We start from the raw sequence: 15,835 nt of genomic DNA, 5'->3' as shown, positions 1-15,835 counted from the left end.
ATGTCAAATAATATAAAGGTAAATTGTACTTTTAGTTATTATAGTTAAATAAAATTATTTATAATGTATTTAATATGTTTATTTATTTAACTTTAAGGACAATAAAGTTTCATTATCATTATCTGATAATGACAATATAAAAATTTCAGAAGCTTTATCTTTTATTCGTAATAAACTTCAAGGCCGCCTTAAAAACATTTCTGTCATCAACGATCGTACAGCTGTCGTCATATATGGAAAACATAAAGATAGATTGATGATCGATTTGAAGGATAATAATTATTATGAAAATTTAGAAGTAAGATTATTAAAATTAAATTCTTTTTTTTCTCTATAATTTATATTTATATTTTTATATGCATATTAGGAAAAACTCGAAGCACTTAAAGCTGAAAATAATAATTTGCTGGTAAATAGTGTTATATATAATACAAATGTGTTTTAATTTTAAAATTTACATTTTATTAAAATTTTATTTAATATATTAAAATTTACTTTAGTCTAAATTGAAGAAGTTTGAAACCCTGGCGCGTTTTGATGGATCATTTTCAACAGTCGTATCATCAGATAATTATAATAACGAAACTAGTCTAGTTGATAACATATCTACAACTTCTACTGCATCTAATAATTTGCCATCAATGTCATCTCCGTCTATATCAACTTCTTCTAAACCTTTTAAATTAGAAGATTATATTACAGTTTTAAATAATGATTTAAATACCGTTAATCAATCAATTGAAGATGATTCTGATGAAATTTGGGAGAAATTAAATTCCAGATGCCACAAAAAATTTGGATATAATAACGAAATCAAACAACCTACAAGAGAGGATATAAAATGGGGGGCTGATATTCTACCTATTTATGCAGAATGGAAAAAACTAAAAGATTTTAAATGTTTAATAGAAAAATGGATCGCTAAAATCAACGAATATATGCAGAAAAATGATATGTTATCGTCGTCCCCAACTTTAATTTCATCTTCATCTTCGTTCTCAACATTAATTCAACCATCACCATCTTCAACATCAGTTCCATTATCATTTGTCTCTTTAATTAAAGGAAAGAAAGTAAGAGATAATGTAAATGAAAGCATAGAAGTTGTAAAAATTAATGTAGATAATAAAAATGAAGTGGACGAAGATGTAGAAATTATGGAGATTGATGTAGAAAATGACGATATACAAAATGAAGAAACTGAAGGTATTTCTGTTTTTTATTGAACTAATAAATATAATTATTATTAATTTATATTTATATAATCTATTATATTTCTTAAATCAATAGATAAAGCAAAAAAAAACCTTGAAGCTAAAGAATTAAAAGAGAAGAAATTCAAAAAATTTGGTGAAAAACTCCGAAAACTAGTTATGGATGATCTTCAATCAAATACTCATGATTCACCAGTTCAAAAATTGGCAGATAAAGATATGGTTAATGAATCGGATTTACAAAATAATAATTTAACGCACTCCCTTAATCTTTTAACTGCTGAACCAATTAAGATTATAGATAAAACAAGTGGTATACAAAGAGTCAAGCAGTGGGCCCTCCAAAAGAACCAAATAGAAAAAATTGGAATAGCGTTCAATGTATTCAAGTTTTATCATAGGATGTCCTTGATTGATATTTATAATGAAATTAATGTTGTGGCAGAATCAAATTTTCCAAATCAGAAGGGTAAACAAAGGACATTTGTAAAAGAGATTATTTGTATTCAAGAAGGCATTTCAGAACGTTCAGAACGACGTTTTAAAACAAGTGCAATGAGGTTACAACATATCGTTAGTGCAGGAATATCCTTTAATCAGATAATTAAAGTAGGAATGCACGTATCTGATTTTGAATCCACCAACCATTTTTATGAAATATTTATGGAAGCACTTGATATCAATTCAATAGAAAATTTAAATGAAGGAGTACGACCATTAAATACAAAAATTTTATTTGATAAATTGTCAGCATATGAAATAATGGAACTAGATTAATGAGTTTTAGCATTTATTAATTTTTAGTTAAATTTGTATTGTTTTTTTTTTTGAAGTAGGGAATTATTATAAAATCTTTACTAAATATTATTAAAATTATTGAAATAAAAGATTCTTAAAGTAATAGTTCAGTATAAATTAAAGTTACCGTGCATTGCTTAAAAGGCCCATTTTAGCTTCTATATTTAATACCGACCCAAAATATCATAATATATAGATTTTTTTTATTTTCTTAAATTAAGAATATTAAACCATTAAACCATTACTATAAGTTGAATGAAATCTTTCGTACATTAAATTTGTTTAATACAGCAGGATGTATGTATACACCCGATCTAATTAAATGTTTTAAACCTGGTAAATTGATTTATACCTAAGGTATTAGGCAGTGTTATAAGGTACTTATGGTAATATCTGCTAATCTGCTTTTATTTTATAAATAGATTTGATCTGCAGCAAGTAGTCTAATTGGCTAATTTAGTTTGATCAATCCCGAAAAATTTTTTTTTGTAAATTTATTCTTTTTACATATTTAATATGAATAAAGGAAATTTGAATAAAAAAGGTATTTATATTATTGTTATTAAAGAAATATATTTAAATTGTTACTTAATATCTTTTATTTTTAGGTAAAATTAGTTACAGGCCTTATTTAGTTTCTTCAAATAAAAAAAATGCAAAAAAAGTAGTTATTAATCGATATGCAAAAGGAAGTAACAAATATCGAGCCAAAAATTTATCTGAAAATATATATAAATCTACTGAAATAGTGGATGAAGATAGAAACAATGATGAATGGATAGATATTGATATTATAAAAGAAGATGAAAACTATAGTTCTGCTAAAAATACATATAAAAATGCTCAAAAAAATTTGTCCGAAAATTGGAGAAAAATCTCACCAAAATTATTTGACATTATGATAGAAAATAATGCAATTAATAAGGACTCCAAATGCTTCAAATGTAATTCACCTGCCATTTGTTATTGTTTAGATTGTGGTCTTAATACTTATTTGTGTTTAGAGTGTAATACTTTATATCATAAGGATATAAATTTATTTCATAGAAAAGTTTTTATAAGTAATATTTTTGATAAAGAAGAAATAAAACTACCACAATTATGTACAGGATTTTGTGAGCATGAAATTAAGGAAATATCAATCATTAATTTAAAAGGTAAAGTATAAATCTTATTTGTTATACTTTAATAAAATTTTCAATTAAATAAATATTGCATTAAATAGGAATATTTAAAGCAAAATTTCCAACTTGTGAAGGTTTGGTCGAAACATTAATCAGGCATAAATTATTTCCTTCCACCCCTATAAATCCACAAGTTGCTTTCTCATTTGAATTATTTGATATTTATCAAGAATTATTACTCGAAGCACATGTATCATATCTTTCATTTTGTCGAGTATTAGAATCATTATTCTCTGATCAAGATATAACTAGAGTTAAGTTTTTAAAAAATTTCATTATATTAATGTTATATAGTTTACTAATATGTTTTTATTATTATTAGAACATATATTATCTTTTTAAATCTGCTTTTCATCAATATTTAGGATTAAAAACTATGATTGAAAATACTATTAATAAGTTATTTAGTAGTAAATCACAATTTAATTGTCCAGCTTGTCCACAGGTAACTTTATTTTTTGCTTGATTTACTTCCCATTTATATTTTTAAAAACTTTTTTACATTATATTTTGAATTAATAAACAAATTTAATTATAGCCAGAAGAGAAAAACTCTAAAATTATAATTGCATTGGATGCTAATTTTCAACTTAAACGAATGAAAAGTGCTGGTTCTAATATTGGTGAAAGAATAATTGAAGAATCATTTATTTTAAACCAAAATAAATATGATGAATGGGTACAAAATTCGATTAATTTAAGTTCATTAAATACATTAAATATAAATAATAATAATGCGGTAAGTATTCTATATATATATTTGTTGTTTATTTAACTTCATTTATTATTTTAATTTGTTAATTATTAATTATTTATTATTTATTATTTCATTAAGCAAATAAATGTATGTGACAGCCATTTTAAAGCGGCTAATCAAACAAAAGCAAACCTTAAATCCAATTATTTGGACGATACAGGAATATTTGGAAGTACATGTAGGCACGGCATTCCTTTAAAATTTATTAATTTAAAAGGAATTGGTGAAAGGTAATTTATATATTATTGTAATATTAACATTTGATATTAACATTAGTTATTCATATTATATAATTACATTTTTATAGATTTTCTTTAGCAGAATATATTTTATCAGATTTACATAATATGTTTTATGAAGATTCTTCTACATTTATTGTCTTATATGATATTGCATGCAATCTTCATTCACATGTAGAAAAAAGTGAAAGTAGACTTTTTCCATTCAAATCTCGATTTAATTGGTGTGTTTCAATATTTCATGCCTATGCACATTCAATGAAATGCCAATTAAATTACCACCCAAGGGCTTGTAATTCCATAGGATTAACTGATGGGGAAAGTTTAGAAAGACTGTGGTCATATTTAGGACGCTTTTCTTCTACAACAAGATATATGAGACCACATCATAGATTGGATATTTTAGAAAAAGGAATTCAGCATATAAGTAGAAAAATGATTAGTAATTTAGGTAATGTTCAATTAAATTTATGATAATTTAAAATATTTATATTTTAATTTATATTTTTATTTTATATCAGCATGTAACTTAGTTAAAAGGTTTAAAAATGCTTATAAAATAATGAATGTATCAGTAAAAATATTAAAAGAAATGGAACAAATGCATGGAATTGATGAAAGTAAAATACTTTATTATATTCAGTGCCAGTATGAATCCAATTTTGGTAAATATTATGTATTTTATTATGCTAATTTTTTAAAAATTAGTTTTAATATATGAGATTTTTAGTTTTTAGGCAACATTTAATTGGAAAAGAGTTGTATTTCTTAAACCTAATGGAATTACATCGATATGAGTATGTACTAATTTTATTCAAGTAATAATTATTTTAATATTACTAAATACTAATATTATTTTTTTAGGATTGAAATATCAAAAGCTAACCACTGGTCGAAGTAGGGGGATGTGCAATACATTTACACTAGAGAAATTTTATATACACATCACATTTCAAATTGATTTACCAGTAATTTCAATTAATTCCAATTAAAGTGTATATTAAGGAAATTTGTTGTAAACTTGTCCAATTTCCATGAAGTGTATATGTCATTTGAAATTTACAAGTTTCTATTATATAAATGTATTTTAAATTGTGATAAAACCTTCTTTATATATCATTTAAACTTATAATACATTAAACAGAAATTTTTTATGATATAAGAAATGTTAATGAAATTTCGCTCATATTTGCAAATATATAGCTAAAATATTAACAATAAATACAATATAAATTTTATATAAATTTTATGTATATTATAATGAAACTTCACTTCTATTTAAGAATCATAAACTTCGTAGCCACGCTCAATTAAGGCAATGTATTACTAGACCTACACTAAAGATGACTTTAGCAAGGCTTTCTTTGTGAATTAAAAGAAATTTCATACATTTTGCCAGCTGGTGAGAAAGCCTATGATTTCTAACCTCAAACTTCTTTTCTACAAGATCCCTAAACATTTGATTCAGAGACCTAGACCATCTAAAAAAGAGAAAATTGAAATGTTAGTAAAAACATTTCATTGAAATGCATAATTAGAAACAAATCTCACCAAGTTTTCACGCGTTTAAAGAGTCAAAAAACCAACCATCTGAAAAAAGAAAGATGATGAATATTAGTGATCATTCTTTGTTAAAAGAAAAATTAAAGAAAAAAATTGAACTTATGAAATCCATGTTCAAAAATATCTCTGAATACCAAAGAGCAAGTCATCTATAAAAGAAACAAAAAGTTAGTAATCATTTTTTAATGTCAAAGAAAAAAAATATCTTACCGAAATCAGCCTCTAAAGAGCTGAAGACTTATCCAAATAAGAACGAAAATGAAGTTGTTAGGTTAATATTATATTAAAAAAAAAGTTTAAGAATATAAAAAAAAAGTACACCATAACCTATGTGTCTAAAGATCAAAATGAAGCCGTCTAAAAAACTGAATTCATTAAAAATAATAATTTAAAAATCACTTTCTCTTTTTTTAAATTAAAAAAAAAAGAACTTTAAAAAAAGAATTACCAGAAGTCCATGTGTCAAAAAAATCCACGTTAAAATAAGAGAAAAACTTCATCTTCCATTAACAAAATTCTGCTTCAAAGATCCAAAGTACCATAAGGCTAAAAAATAAAAAAAATAAAAATTTCATTAATAAAATTCTTTTAAAATAGGTTTCTTAAAGTCAATTCTGAATTCAAATAGCTTACCAAAGTCTGGAAATACAGAACCTATAAAGATTAAAAAAAGAAGCGTCAGACATTTCTTACAGATAAATGACGAATTCCTCTCAAAAGAAATAACTCACTATCCAAAAGTCTTTCACAGACAAGTCATTACCTACAAAAAAATAAAAAAAAGGAAATTTAGTATGTTCCTCATAATTAATGGCGAAATTCTTTTCCCAAAAATTTTACTTACTGTCCAAAAAGTCCCTCCAGAGAATATTACCTACCAAAAAAAAGAAGGAACATTTAATACATTTTTTATAGAAACTCTTTCCCCAATAATCACCAATCGTCTGAAGATTCTCTGTTACCTTTAAAAAATTAAAAAGAAAATTTTAATACATTTCTAATACTAATAATGAACTATTAAAACAAGACTAACTTGCCATTTATTTTAATTTCCAATTCTTGTTTTATTGTAAAGTATAATTTTTACTTTTGTTTTCTTCAAGTCCAGCTATCATAGGCTTGGAAAAAATTTTATGAAAAATAATAAGAAAAAAAAAGAAAATTATAGTAAATAACGATAAAACAAAAAAAAAATTCAAAAAATTGATAAAAATAAAAAGAAATCACCTAAGAGAGCACTATTTGCGAAAATGTTCAGTTCGTTCTCAGTTGAACTTCAACTTTGAGCCATTGGAGATATTTGTTCATTTCCTTTAATTTTTGTCAGTTGTTCATACCAATAGCTCATTGATGTCGTTGTTGTAAAAAAAAATTAATGAATGAGAAAGAGGGAAAGGAATTATGGGAAAGAACAAACTTTTTTTTTAAAGAAAGATTATCCGTCATTGAACTGCGCCTATCAGTTATTATATCATGTGATAAACATGACATTAATTTTATGTAAGATAGTAAAATAGGACCCGATTCCATTTTGAGGATTGATATAACACATTAAACTATTTTAACTATTTTAACTATTTTTAATCACGAATAAACTATTTTTTTAATTTTCTTTACATTTTCTTTTATACTCTTCAAAATAATAAACTGCAATTATGGTTTTTGATGCTTGGAATATGTTCAACTTAACCATCACAAAATGACACAAATAGCATATAATAATATAACATTAATTAATATAAATTGACTTGAGATTATTAGAGGTCATAAGCTTTCTCACCAGCTGGCAAAATGTATGAAATTTCTTTTAATTTCTCAAAGAAAGCCTTGCTAAAGTCATCTTTAGCATAGGTCTAGTAATACATTGCCTTAATTGAGCGTGGCTACGAAGTTTCATGATTATCTCTTTGCTTTTTTTTGTAATTTTGTAATAATATAAATTTTGTTTTAGTATAGCAAAATTTCAATAATAGTAGTAAATGGCTTGTTGCGAATTTAATATCATATTTCAAGTAAATTTCAAGCTATTATATGCGTAATAAACATTAATATTAAATTTAATTAAAATTTATTTAGAATTTATACATTATAATTAGCGAATTAGTTTTAAAATCATAAAATTTACAATAAATTTTACCCGTTTCAATCTATAAATTAAATTTGATGGAGATTTCTTAAGCGTAATTGAGATCAACAAATTTATAAGCTATTTATGGGCAATAAACTTCATGCAAATCATCCCACTTCGACCAGTGAACTCTGAAAGACAGTTGGAATCATTAAAAAGATCTCGCTCATTATATATAAAAAAAGTTGAAAAATGTGAATCAGATTTAGATATACCTGAATCAAAAAGATGGAATCCATTTAATCCTATATATTCCAAATATTTTCATGATTATTGTGAACGTAATTTGGATTTAATTTCTGATAAGCTTAGAAAATTTCGTAATGAATATATATTTAAAAATTCACAATTATATAATCAAGACCATATAGGTAATTATATATATTTGTAATCTTAACTTATTTATTAAAATATTATTTAACCATATTTATTTTTATTAGGTCATAAGTTAACATTAAAAATTAAATCAAGTATTAAAGATATTTCAAAACAAATTGAAATAAACATTTCATATTATGAATATTTCAGATTACTTGCACAAGAAAATTCATTTTGTAAAGATTATCCAAAAGCAATATTTAATGAAATAGTTAATCATACGTCAGATTTTTGGCAAATATTAGATATATCAATTAATGATAAAATGGATAATATACCTCGAATAGTTATATTCAATTCAATTAAAAATTTTAATAATTTACAACGGTCTAAAGAAGAAATATCATTAATTGTGCAAGAATTAAAAAGATTATATGATTTCTGGATGAATTATAAAATTAAAATTGAAAATAAATTACAACAATTACAACAATTTAATGAAAAAACTACAAAAAATGTAAGTATTATTCATTTTTATCTTGTAATTATTTTGAACAAGCTATTAATAATCTAAATAAAAAATTTGTTTGTAGTATGGAATGATTTGTATTTTGATGAAATATTATAAAAATGTAAGTAAAAATTTAGAAAATTGTCAGATAGCTTTAAACAAAATTGAAAATTACAAAGTGAATAATACTGTACAAGTAGTAGATGTTCCAATTTATGATTTAATTAATGAGATTGAGGAAGATAATCTTTTAAAAGGAGATTTAGCAGAAAATTTAACTGAATTAGAAATTTGTGATAATGAAGAATGTATAGAATATGAAGGGGAAATAGTAGATAAAAGTAAAGATTGTGAAGAAGAAATAATAACAGAAGGTGAAAGTATGGATTATAAAATAGTATAATCGATCCAAAAGGAGCAATATGAATTGAATATCTAATAAATCTGACAAATATTTTGATACTTAAAAAAATTAGTCATATATGATATAATATTTATTATAACAACTTTGAAATAAATAGAAGAAACCTATTTTACTTTAAAAATAACTTTTCTAACAATTTGATTAGGAGTTTAAAGCGGTAAAAAAATATTGCAATTAAAATATATTTTTATTTCTCTAAATTTTCTGCCATATTATTACCTTTTAGTTTAAATGGTTATGGCACAATTTCCTGACGGGATTACATTTGCCTGAAAGATTTGGCCAGTGTTATGCAGGTTATGCATGAACACGTGATCAAACGGCCAGCGTTAGGTTATTGGAAAAATGTCCTGTCAGGGAACAGTCCATAAGTGGTTTAAATAGACAATCAAATATGAAAATACATTTTAAACAAAAAGAACATGCTATTTATAATATAACCTGTTAATAGTAAGTTATATGAGTATACTACTGTTATTATTTTAAATGAGATCTATAATTATAAAGACACTATGATTGTCCATTTACTAATTAGGAGGTTCCTATAATCTATATATGAATACAGAAGCTGAATATAATTTAAATGAGAGGTCCAATATAGTCTGTAATTATGAGAGCTATTTTTAAACTAAAGGACTATCATAATCTATAATTACGAGGACATTATTGTCCTCATTTTTAAACTGAAGGCACATCATAGTCCATAAATACGAGGACATTATTGTCCTCATTTTTAAGTTGAAGGTCTATCATAGTCCATAATTACGAGGACATTATTGTCCTCATTTTTAAACTAAAGGACTATCATAGTCCACAATTACGAGGACATTATTGTCCTCATTTTTAAACTGAAGGCACATCATTGTCCATAATTATTAGGACATTATTGTCCTTATATTTAAACTGAAGATCTATCATAGTCCATAATCACAGGGACATTATTGTCCTCATTTTTAAACTGAAGACACTTCATACTAGTCCATAATTACAAGGACATTATTGTCCTCATTTTTAAGTTGAAGGTCTATCATAGTCCATAATTACGAGGACATTATTGTCCTCATTTTTAAACTAAAGGCTTGTCATAGTCCATAATTACGAGGACATTATTGTCCTCATTTTTAAACTGAAGGCACATCATTGTCCATAATTATTAGAACATTATTGTCCTCATTTTTAAAATGAAGATCTATCATTGTCCATAATTACAAGGACATTATTGTCCTCATTTTTAAACTAAAGGACTATCATGGTCCATAATTACGAGGACATTATTGTCCTCATTCTTAAATTGAAGGCACTTCATAGTCCATAATTATTAGGACATTATTGTCCTTATTTTTAAACTGAAGATCTATCATAGTCCATAATCACAGGGACATTATTGTCCTCATTTTTAAACTGAAGACACTTCATACTAGTCCATAATTACGAGGACATTATTGTCCTCATTTTTAAGTTGAAGGTCTATCATAGTCCATAATTACGAGGACATTATTGTCCTCATTTTTAAACTAAAGGCTTGTCATAGTCCATAATTACGAGGACATTATTGTCCTCATTTTTAAACTGAAGATCTATCATGGTCCATAATTACGAGGACATTATTGTCCTCATTCTTAAATTGAAGGCACTTCATAGTCCATAATTACAAGGACATTATTGTCCTCATTTTTAAACTAAAGGACTATCATAGTCTATAATTACGAGGACATTATTGTCCTCATTTTTAAATTGAAGGCACTTCATAGTCCATAATTACGAGGACATTATTGTCCTCATTTTTAAACTAAAGGACTATCATAGTCTATAATTACGAGGACATTATTGTCCTCATTTTTAAATTGAAGGCACTTCATAGTCCATAATTACGAGGACATTATTGTCCTCATTTTTAAACTAAAGGACTATCATAGTCTATAATTACGAGGACATTATTGTCCTCATTTTTAAACTGAAGGCACATCATTGTCCATAATTATTAGGACATTATTGTCCTCATTTTTAAACTGAAGATCTATCATGGTCCATAATTACGAGGACATTATTGTCCTCATTTTTAAACTAAAGGACTATCATAGTCCATAATTACGAGGACATTATTGTCCTCATTCTTAAATTGAAGGCACTTCATAGTCCATAATTACGAGGACATTATTGTCCTCATTTTTAAACTAAAGAACTATCATAGTCCATAATTATGAGGACATTATTGTCCTCATTTTTAAGCTGAATAAGGCGCATCATAGTCCATAATTATGAGGACATTATTGTCCTCATTTTTAAACTGAAGGCGCAACATAGTCCATAATTACGGGGACATTATTGTCCTCATTCTGAACCAATCAGATCCCGTGGGCTACATATGCCCATGGGCAGTTTATAAGCTATAAGTTAGCGCACGAACATCCAGCTTATAAACTATGTCGATCATTTGGCTGGGGTGACATAAAGTTATATAAGATTAATCTGAGAGTTTTTTACCAAAAAGGAAATTTTTTTATAAAAAGGGAAATGATTTTCAATTTCGAGGCAATTCAGCAGGTGTTTTAATAACAAATTGAGAAATGATTTCCATAGAAAATCTCGTGACAAAATTTATAATAAATTTAAAATAAATGATCAACAAAAATGATCAACAAAATCGTTACTAGTTTTATAAAAAACGCCCAATAATATCTTTTTATTGTTTTAAAAAGATTTCTGCTAATCTCGATCATATGATATTACTAAAAAGAATAGATCTTTAATAGCATTTTATAATCCACAATTCAACTCTGTACTTATTGGTAAAATTCAAGGAATAGATGAAACACAACGACCTGTTATTAAACATTTTCATGTTGATATGTCTCGATGTACTGATACACATACTTATATATATCAATGTATGGAATATGGATGTGCTGCTAATGCATCATTATCAACACGATCACCTTGTACGTTTTCTGCTGACTGGGAATGTTTAGTACCCTTATTAACAGATTCTCAATTTGCGCCTAGTCAACTTACAAACTTAATAGAATTCAATATTTTTAATATTTTTGATTTTGCAAAAAATAAATATGATATTATACATCGAGCGTTAACGCAAAATCACGTGATTTCTCCACAATTGCAAGAGAATATAATTTTGGATCTATTAGATTCTTCAACTTCAAGAAATGATTTGTTAATTATACAATGCACATTAGCTCCTTTTGACAACAACAATTATTATATTTTTGAGTTTTATACCGACGGATCATTAATAGAATTAGGTACTGAACAATGTAATATTAGTTGCGCGTTCGCTCAGATTAGTGATTTATTTGATATACCTCATGTCGAATTTTATTCTACTATTGATAAATGGCCTTCTGCGTATAGAGGAGAATTATTAGCTGTCCTTTTAGCATTAAGCGTTGTTCCAAAAAATAGCAAAGTTAGGATTAATACAGATTCGCTTAACGTTATTACACAATTTGAAACATTAAAGAAATCAAGATTTTCTCAAACCTCACGAGAATACTTTAAGGCTAATAATAATTTCTTATGGGCTATTTTATGTAGAATTATATTAACATTGAACTTGCATGTGGAAATGTTTAAGGTTGCTGCTCATGGTGAAGATTTGGGTAATAATTATGTAGATAATTTGGCGAAAATTGCGCATACTGATCAAGATCGCTATATAGTTTTTAGACGAGACGCTTGTTTGATGAAAGTTCTTCCTTGTTGGAATGGTATTATTATTGAAAATAAGCTGCGTTCATTTTTGAAAAATTTATGCAACTACAAAGGATTAGAAAAATTTATTAATCTGAATAGAAATTCTAAATATCGCACGTTAGAAGTTGACTGGACATCCACATTTAGTTGTTTAAATTGTGATATAAATAACAATGAAACTTCTGTTTCTTCTTCTAAAATGAAAGCTCAAAAAGTTCACTTGTTAATTGAAGAAATTCCTACAATTGAACAGATGAAGAAATCTTTGCTTGACTTATATGATGGTTGGATGTGCCCTATATGTGGATTGTATGATGAAACCTTTAATCACGTATGGACGTGTAGTGGTCATTATGATATTATTAACAATATTAGAGATAAAACTATTAATCATCTCTTGACTTGGATATTAGAATATAACGATAATATACAAGATTTCAATGCTCTTATGGCGCTTGATATATGGGATATATCATATGATCCTAATGTGTTTACTTTCATTGACATTATTAAAGGAATTATACCTATGTCACTTTCAGATTTGTTGAATTCTTGGACCACAAAGAAAAATGTTGCTGATGTTTTGATTCAAATGAGACAGTTTATTTTCAATGAAATATTTGAAGAGGTTTGGATTCCACGGTGTTCGCACTTGAAGGAATTTGAACGTTCGTTAGGGTTGACTAAAAAGAAAAAATTAAAGTTTAGAAGCGTTCGTTCATTACCTAATAATAATAGTAGTAATAATAATATTATTCATTATGATTCTTTAGATAGTGTTAGAAATTACATTTATTTTGGCAAAAATATAATAGAATTTTATACTAATCTTACTTCGTAGCGCCATCGTAGATTTTAGTAGTTGATTTATATAATTTTATAGGGTCAATTTTACTTTCTTCTGCAGGGTGGGCTTCAACTTACCAAGTTTCGGCTAGTGTATGGGAGGTAGTGGGTTAATTAAAGAAATGGTTTTTAGGTGTAGTTGGTTATATCTTTAATAGTTTCGTATTTAATTGCCCCACCGTCGAAGTAGATTCTTCTGATAGTTTAGTTCATTTTTTTATTTTACTTTTTCATTTTTGATATGTTTATAAAATTTGTTTTCGCTAACTATTACTGTTTAATAAAAATAAAAAATAAAAAGATTTCTGCTAATGTCGTACGTCTGAGAAAAATTCTGCTGTACACTTTGGCAATTTCTCAGATAGTTACCGTACAAAAATTTTCATATTCTTATATTCTTATTTTTAAAAATAGTTTGCCAAGGAATTTCCATAATATTGATATATTAAGTTTGTAAAGTAATATACTGTCATTGAGAACATATTTACTGAAAGTGATAATAAATATAAATTTTAATTAATCCCATTTAGTAACACGCATGTAAGTCGATTTAAACGGGATTCTGATCGTCATGGTTCCCTTGAAATTGGATAATTGGAACTATTGATAATAACAAATATACTTATACTATTATAATTTATATTTTTTCAAAAAATATTACAATGAATTACGAATAAAAAGTATGCATTAAATGAAAAATAATTTTTTACGTAAAAGTTCTTTGTTTATTTACAGTTGATTTTAGAATTTATGAATCACTTCACAGAATTCAACTTTTGGATTTTCTGGCACAGGTTTATAAAAATAATATGGCTAGAAAAAATTTTTGTTAATGTAAAATTTTATATGTACAGTGGCCTGCCAAAAGTAACCGACCACCTAAAAATTAATAAAATCAGTTATTTTCATTAATAATTTTTATATTTATTTTAAAATTAGAAATATAAAAACCTATTTTAAAAAGTATTTTTATACTTAATTAATAATAAAATTGTGTATAAATATCTAATTTTAATGTGAAAAAAAAATTGACTTTTTAACCAGAGCAGCTAGAGCAAAATAGATAGCAAAAATCGATTTTTCAACTAAAAATTAGCTTATTTTCAAAAAATCAGAAAAATTTGATTAGTAATTGCTGAGAAATCCCCTCCTAAAAATCGGCAAAATTGATGATCTACATATAAAAATTATAAAATTTCACCAAAATTCATGATTTAAAAGCAGATTTTTCCAAGAACTGCTGATTAAAACTTTCTGATTTTTTGAAAATAAGCTAATTTTTAGTTGAAAAATCGATTTTTGCTATCTATTTTGCTCTAGCTGCTCTGGTTAAAAAGTTAATTTTTTTTTTACATTAAAATTAGATATTTATACATAATTTTATTATTAATTAAGTATAAAAATACTTTAAAATAGGTTTTTATATTTCTAATTTTAAAATAAATATAAAAATTATTAATGAAAATAACTGATGTCATTAATTTTTAGGTGGTCGGTCACTTTTGGCAGGCCACTGTACGTCTCAATAAATAAATATATCGGAATTCGTTTGTATAGACGTAATTACGTTCACTTTAATTGGGTTAAAATATTTCCGTCAAACAAAAATGATAAATTGATCAAACTTCAAAAAAAAAAGAAAATTGATATTATCGTACGTTATACAAAAATATGAAAAAAAGATTAAAAAATTTAGAAAATTGCTAAACATAGCCTGGGTGATCATCGCCTTTACCAGCATTAGGATGGCATTTTGGGCGGAGTTACATTCATATTCTTAATTCTGCCCCAAGTTCTATCCTAATGCTGGTAAAGGCGATGATCGCCCAGGTGATGTTTAATTTCTAAATTTTTGATGATATAAATAAATATCCTTTTTTTTTGTATTACATGCATGCTTAAGATTTACGAACTTAGAATTAATCTTTATTGTAATATATAACCTAAATAAAATGGATATGATCACGACTATGCAAGCCAGATTTATCGAAGCGTACATACAAATATTACATTAATAAAAAATTTTTCATTTTATCTCATATTATGAACTATAGCGCTTGTAAACTCAAAATTAAATTTTGTGCTCATGAATTTTAAAATTAATTGTAAACAAAACAAAGTGCTTTATAATTTATGTGCGTA

General features: G+C 25.7%; 2 protein-coding genes across 2 annotated transcripts; both read left to right on the top strand.

The window, feature by feature from the left end:
- OCT59_023575 (uncharacterized protein) lies at window positions 1-1,991 on the top strand (the record flags this gene model as incomplete). The annotated part of the gene is made up of 5 exons (XM_066134803.1): window positions 1-18; window positions 98-298; window positions 368-409; window positions 501-1,206; window positions 1,291-1,991. The coding sequence occupies 5 exons, from the start codon at window positions 1-3 to the stop codon at window positions 1,989-1,991; spliced, it is 1,668 nt and encodes a 555-aa protein (XP_065990889.1).
- A 5,992-nt stretch (window positions 1,992-7,983) lies between these two features.
- OCT59_023574 (uncharacterized protein) lies at window positions 7,984-9,115 on the top strand (the record flags this gene model as incomplete). The annotated part of the gene is made up of 3 exons (XM_025333006.2): window positions 7,984-8,254; window positions 8,324-8,718; window positions 8,795-9,115. The coding sequence occupies 3 exons, from the start codon at window positions 7,984-7,986 to the stop codon at window positions 9,113-9,115; spliced, it is 987 nt and encodes a 328-aa protein (XP_025164218.2).
- Window positions 9,116-15,835: the final 6,720 nt, after the last annotated feature.

The sequence above is a fragment of the Rhizophagus irregularis genome, chromosome 4, assembly GCF_026210795.1.
Source record: "Rhizophagus irregularis chromosome 4, complete sequence".
NCBI classification, from domain to species: Eukaryota; Fungi; Glomeromycota; class Glomeromycetes; order Glomerales; family Glomeraceae; genus Rhizophagus; species Rhizophagus irregularis.
Note: the sequence above shows the minus strand (reverse complement) of the source record. Positions and strands in the feature narration are given on the sequence as shown.